The sequence below is a fragment of the Lolium perenne genome, chromosome 6 (assembly GCF_019359855.2).
Source record: "Lolium perenne isolate Kyuss_39 chromosome 6, Kyuss_2.0, whole genome shotgun sequence".
In the NCBI taxonomy this organism is placed as follows: domain Eukaryota; kingdom Viridiplantae; phylum Streptophyta; class Magnoliopsida; order Poales; family Poaceae; genus Lolium; species Lolium perenne.
In genome coordinates, this window is record NC_067249.2 from 83,185,691 (window position 1) to 83,190,969 (window position 5,279).

The 5,279-nt window shown below is 46.5% G+C and overlaps 1 protein-coding gene across 1 annotated transcript; it reads left to right on the plus strand.

The window, feature by feature from the left end:
• The first annotated feature begins 217 nt into the window (after positions 1-217).
• LOC127309625 (early nodulin-like protein 17) lies at positions 218-1,467 on the plus strand. The gene is made up of 2 exons (XM_051340406.2): positions 218-661; positions 769-1,467. The coding sequence occupies exons 1-2, from the start codon at positions 448-450 to the stop codon at positions 1,185-1,187; spliced, it is 633 nt and encodes a 210-aa protein (XP_051196366.1). The 5' UTR covers positions 218-447; the 3' UTR covers positions 1,188-1,467.
• The last annotated feature ends 3,812 nt before the right edge of the window (positions 1,468-5,279 follow it).

The window sequence follows — 5,279 nt, forward strand, 5'->3', positions numbered from 1 at the left end:
GGCCATGATCACGAATGTATTTTCCGTCCAAGTACAGCATATTAAGTTCATGAGCTGCCTAGTGAGAGTCCAACCTATGGCGTCATCGCTACACAGTCCCCACGGATCTCAACTGCCTAGTGAGAGTCCAACGCCACGTTCTCCACTCCCCACTGCGCGCGAGCGACGCCGAGTTGACCTAACCGCCATTCAGCAATCGGTTGAGTTCGCCATGCATGCACGCTCCCCCCAGCCCTACCGGTTACCACTTTGCGCCGCTACACGATCGAATCGATCAACGCCAGAAACACACCTCTCTCTATAAGTTCCTCCTCCACTCATCACTTCTCCTCGCTCCGAGCGATCGATCAAACCGCGCGCTAGTACAGAGTATAGACAGTACACACACATCAGAGCTTCTTCATCGGGGATCATCTCGGCGTCCGGTGCTGCGATCTGAATCTCCTCATGGCCTCGATGGCGTCTCTGTTGATCCGTATCTCGGCGCTCCTCATCGCCTTCCTCGCCGTCTGCTGCCCGGCGTCGCTCGCGGCACCGCCGCTGGGGAAGCGGTACAGGGTCGGCGGCCCCGAAGGGTGGCGCGTGCCGCCGCCGGTGGACAAGGAGATGTTCTACGTCAAGTGGGCGTCACCCATCACCTTCTTCGTCGAGGACTCCATCGGTAATCCATCTGCTACGCGAGCGCGAGCGTTTTCCTTTCTTGATTTAGTTTTCCAGCTAGGAATTGATAGCTCAATGTAAGTATCTTCCTGATGTGAATGCATGCAGAGTTCGTGTACAAGAACGACACGGTGATCAAGGTGAGCAAGGCGGGGTACTACCACTGCAACGAGACGGTAGGGGTCGGCACCGGCCCCGTGCCCAAGGACGGCAGCACGCTCTTCCTCCTCGACGCGCCGGGCTTCGCCTACTTCGCCAGCGCCGACCTCGGACACTGCGCCGACGGCCAGAGGCTCATGATCAACGTCCTCGCCGCCGAGCCGCCCGCGCCGGCATCGTCGTTGGCCCCAGCGCAAGCCCCGACAGTGGCGCCATCGCCTCCGCAGCCATCGGCGTCCTCGTTCCCTCCGGGGCCTGGCCCGGCGCCGTCCATGGAGTACTCGTCCGCCGCGGGGACCTCGTTCCTGCCTTCGTTCGCTTGCGCCGTTCTATCAGCTGCAGTGATGGTGCTAGCCGGTTTTGTTTGAGCAAGGTGATCTAGTAGGGCACGTAAACCTATTAGTTAATTAGCTAGTACGGGTAGTTTAATTGTTGATGCGTGACTGTGTGTGATTCAATTGTGATGATCAGGTGCCATTGGCATATCTAGGGCGTGGTTAATGAGGATTAGGTCAGTGATCAAAATCGTTTTGATGTATCCGCGTACTCTGTTCCCTTGTGTTAGTAACAATAACTGTATTTTACATACTCGTGTCTCTGTCTGTTCCATCTAAGAAGCTGAATGCAGACTCGAATTTTAGATGAAAACTGAATCAATCTGGATGTGTTGTACTGTAGTTTCCACCTTTATCTGGGACGAACTGTTTTCTTCCCCAGACTTGCTGTTATCTTTTGACAGTAACCGCGCCACTTGATTAATCAACAGCCAACCGGAAGAATAGAACAACCTGCATCGTTGCCAGATCCAGAGATGAACCATCGTCCAGCAGGCTTTCAGAGCCGAAGAACAGGCACACTGTAAGCAGTGAGGCACATTCAGTGCGGCGTGTGTTTTCGTTCTATGGTTCCAAACTCTAGTCATGGAAATTCTGAAAGCCTAACTAAGTTAGCTGGGCTGAGCGCCAACGAAAACAAATGGACCTAACTTGTATCTCTGGTGGACCAGAAAGTTCTGCATCCCTGGCCTTACACAGCCGACCTGCGAATCGGCCCAGATGTATATCAGTTTGGTGAATTTCATGTCTGATAAACCCAGTTTGGTGAATTCCATGTCAGCTGCTGCACGGAAAGTCGGAAAATGATATCTTCTTTACTCGGGAAAGACTCAAAGTACAAAGATGACAATGAAAAGGACATGTATAGATAGAACAATATAGTACCTATACCGTCTCGTGGGTATGGGTACCTATACCGGGCATGTCGACCATTTTTGACACTCCTAGTTGCCACAAATCCGCCGGGCTAAAGGGAGATTGAGGTCGGTGGCGATATCACCAACTCAATGCCTTTAGGGAAGTTGGGATATACCCCGACATGACTATACCCATGGCCATACACTACTCACAACTTTGTGTAATGTAATTCAGCACTTGAGCTAATTGTTATATTCCACTAAAAAAATATTGTTAAAGCTATTTATCGTCTACTAGTAGTATAAGGGCATCTCCAGTGGGCCGACCCCTCCGGTTCGGGTGTGTACGATTCGGTCCGTGCGGACGGGTGGATAGGCAGCGCACGCTCTAGCGAGGCGACGCAAACGGACCAACCAGTCCGCCCTAGACCCATCCATTCACCAAATTTGGGAAACCGATGCGTCGGCGTGGATAGCGAGCGTGTCCTCCGTGTCCACCCACGTGCATCTTGGGCTCACATGTAAGCGAACGAACGGCCTTCTACCTATGGCCATCAATGGAAGTACTCTGGCCGCACCACTCTACGCCTGCGCTCCTACTCTGGTCGCGCCGCCTACCGTCCATCAATGTCGACGTTTTGTTCGACGCGCCAGCAGCCAATGCTCCAGCCCTTTATAAGCAGGCACGCACCAGCCATTTCTTCCACAAGCTCTCATCTTCTATTTCCCAGAGGCTGCACCTGCCCCAGAGGTTTGCCACGATCGTCGATGGGCAAGAGCCCCAACATTTCCTCCTACGCGTGCCCAGCGGCGCGACCGGCCTGTGACCCACGGAGGTGATGCTCGACGGCGACAGGCAGATGTTCCTCCATAACGGAGGGAGGCGCTTCGCCCGCTCGCACGCCATGGACGTCGGGCACTTCGCCGTCTTCAAGTACGACGGTCACGACGACTTCAACGTCAAGATCTTCGACGAGAGTATGTGCTGCCACCACTACCACTCCGACGAGGACGACTAGGTGACGCCAAGACGAAGACGATGCAGTTTCTACTATGTTTTTGTCATGTTTTTTACTTACGTTCTATTTGCGTGAATCAAATCATATGTATGCAACATTTGAGAAATAAAATGCAAGATGATTTGGCCAGCTTCGGACCAAATCGGTCGCCCCGCTGCGCGCGGTGTCCGGACCAGCCTAACCGCGCGACGCATCCAATCCGCTGGCCGACTCAAACGGATAGAAACATACCATTTGGATCATCAATTTGAGTCAGCCTGCTGAAGATACCCTAACTATCGTTGTTCTAAAGTTTTTTGTGCATGTCCGCGGTTTCAACGAGATCAACAAAAAGTGATGGACGATTGGGACAAAAAGCAAAAACATATGGGTCGTATTTAATTGTCGACCGAGACGTGATGTGCGCTGATATCCCAGCTGACTAGCACCCAGGATTCCGATATTCTTCAGGCCGACCTCGCTTTTAGGAACTAATGATTGAGAGAATCAAGTGATGTTTCATTGATGATTGTTGGGGGTATATATACCGACCGAACAGGCACCTCTTCGGTATTACAGCGTTTGGACAAAACTAACTGCCTACTTAGCTTAGAACCTAAGCTAATCTTAATAACTGCCTAGTGAGCTTAATATCAAAGCTATCCTACTTCTAACACTCCCCCTTGGACAACGCTGTTTCTTGAAAATCTCTTGTGCAATCTTTAAGATCTTCTCGCATAGTCTTGAAAGTCTTCTTGCTTATATATGAGGATGTCCTTGTAAATAACTGTGCTCTTTGTAAATATTCTATCATCTTGAAAGTCATCATCTTTAAAATCTCTCCCCCAAAAACCCCGTGGGAAAAATATGAGGAGAGTTGTATTTGATATGTTGTTAAAACTCCTTTAAACCCTTTGGGGAAAATAAGGAGAAAATAGTACAACATGTAAAGATTGTTGTCTCCATGAGAACTCATATGAGAAAACCTTAGAGAAAGGAAAAACCTCACGAATGAGTTTGGAGAACAATAAATATGCCTTTTGTACTTCCTTTAAAAACCCCAGCGGGGAACATAGGAGGCACGGCATATATCTTGTGTAAATATTGAAAAGAGTGCAATATGATGTGCCACGGAAAACTCCTTTAAAACCCAATGGGAAAAATATAAGGAGAAAACAATGTGGCATATCTTAACACTTGTATTTATATCGTCTCATTAAAAACCTTTTATGAGAAACCATTAGGAAAAACTCATTAAGGGAAAAAGAGTACAATATATGATCTAATGATCATCAACGGGTTATAATTTGGGAGTTTTACTCCCCCTGGACTTTGCAAGACTAAGAGTTGTCTCACGCCAATCCATGAACTTAAGTTCAGGAATATGGAAATATGTAAAGCACTGTGAATAAATCTGTTAGATTTCACATGATATGTTTGCAAAGTGTTTATCTCCCTAGTTTGGAAAATATTAATTTAACTCTTATGCATTTGGGCAATACAAGTGGTATTATTTGATAAATAATGGTGGGTGATTCTGTTGAATCTCAACCACATGATCTTGAATGGGGTCAGTCATTATATGAATCCAATAGAGTTTATTTTGTTCTCTTAGTTAGAAGGCTCTTTCATTGAATTCAGTCTATGATATGGCATTTTTGGGATCGGTAATATTATAGCCAATGTAGAGTACACGATGGTCAAATCTTGATATTCCTAAGGGAATTAATCAAGATCATTTGAGCCTTAAATATATCGGAGGATATTACTTACACCAACCTTTTAGTTGGGGCTTGCACTTTAAAGAAGTTGACAACAAAATATTCACATGAATGATGTAGTTTGTATTGAGATATGGAACAAGAGGTCCAATATCACTCCATTACTACTACAATGTATGAATGAATTTGTATCCCTGTTAGGGATAGTGTGACCATATGTATCTTTGATTTGATTTATCCATATTTAATTTCTCCAAAACTTTATGGACATATAAAGACTGATAGATATGTATTCCGAAGGAATATACTCAAGTTATAAACTTGGTTAATACTTGGTTCAATCCAAATCTCCGTCTTGATATGATTGAAAGGACCTTTCATGTATATTATAAACTTTGATGATAAAAGCATTGATATATACAAAGGTCATGTAGAATCCAATTAGGGATTTTGTTTATGACTACATATAAGCAATCATCATTGTACGAGTAATCCTTTATAAGAAGGAGCTCTTATAGTCAATTGTACCACACAATTTGTGTTTGACTA

Coding starts and splice junctions, on each gene's coding strand:
- LOC127309625 (XM_051340406.2), top strand. CDS start 448: ATGGCCTCGATGGCGTCTCTGTTGATCCGTATCTCGGCGCTCCTCATC. Junction 662..768: donor CTTCGTCGAGGACTCCATCG/GTAATCCATCTG, acceptor GAATGCATGCAG/AGTTCGTGTACAAGAACGAC.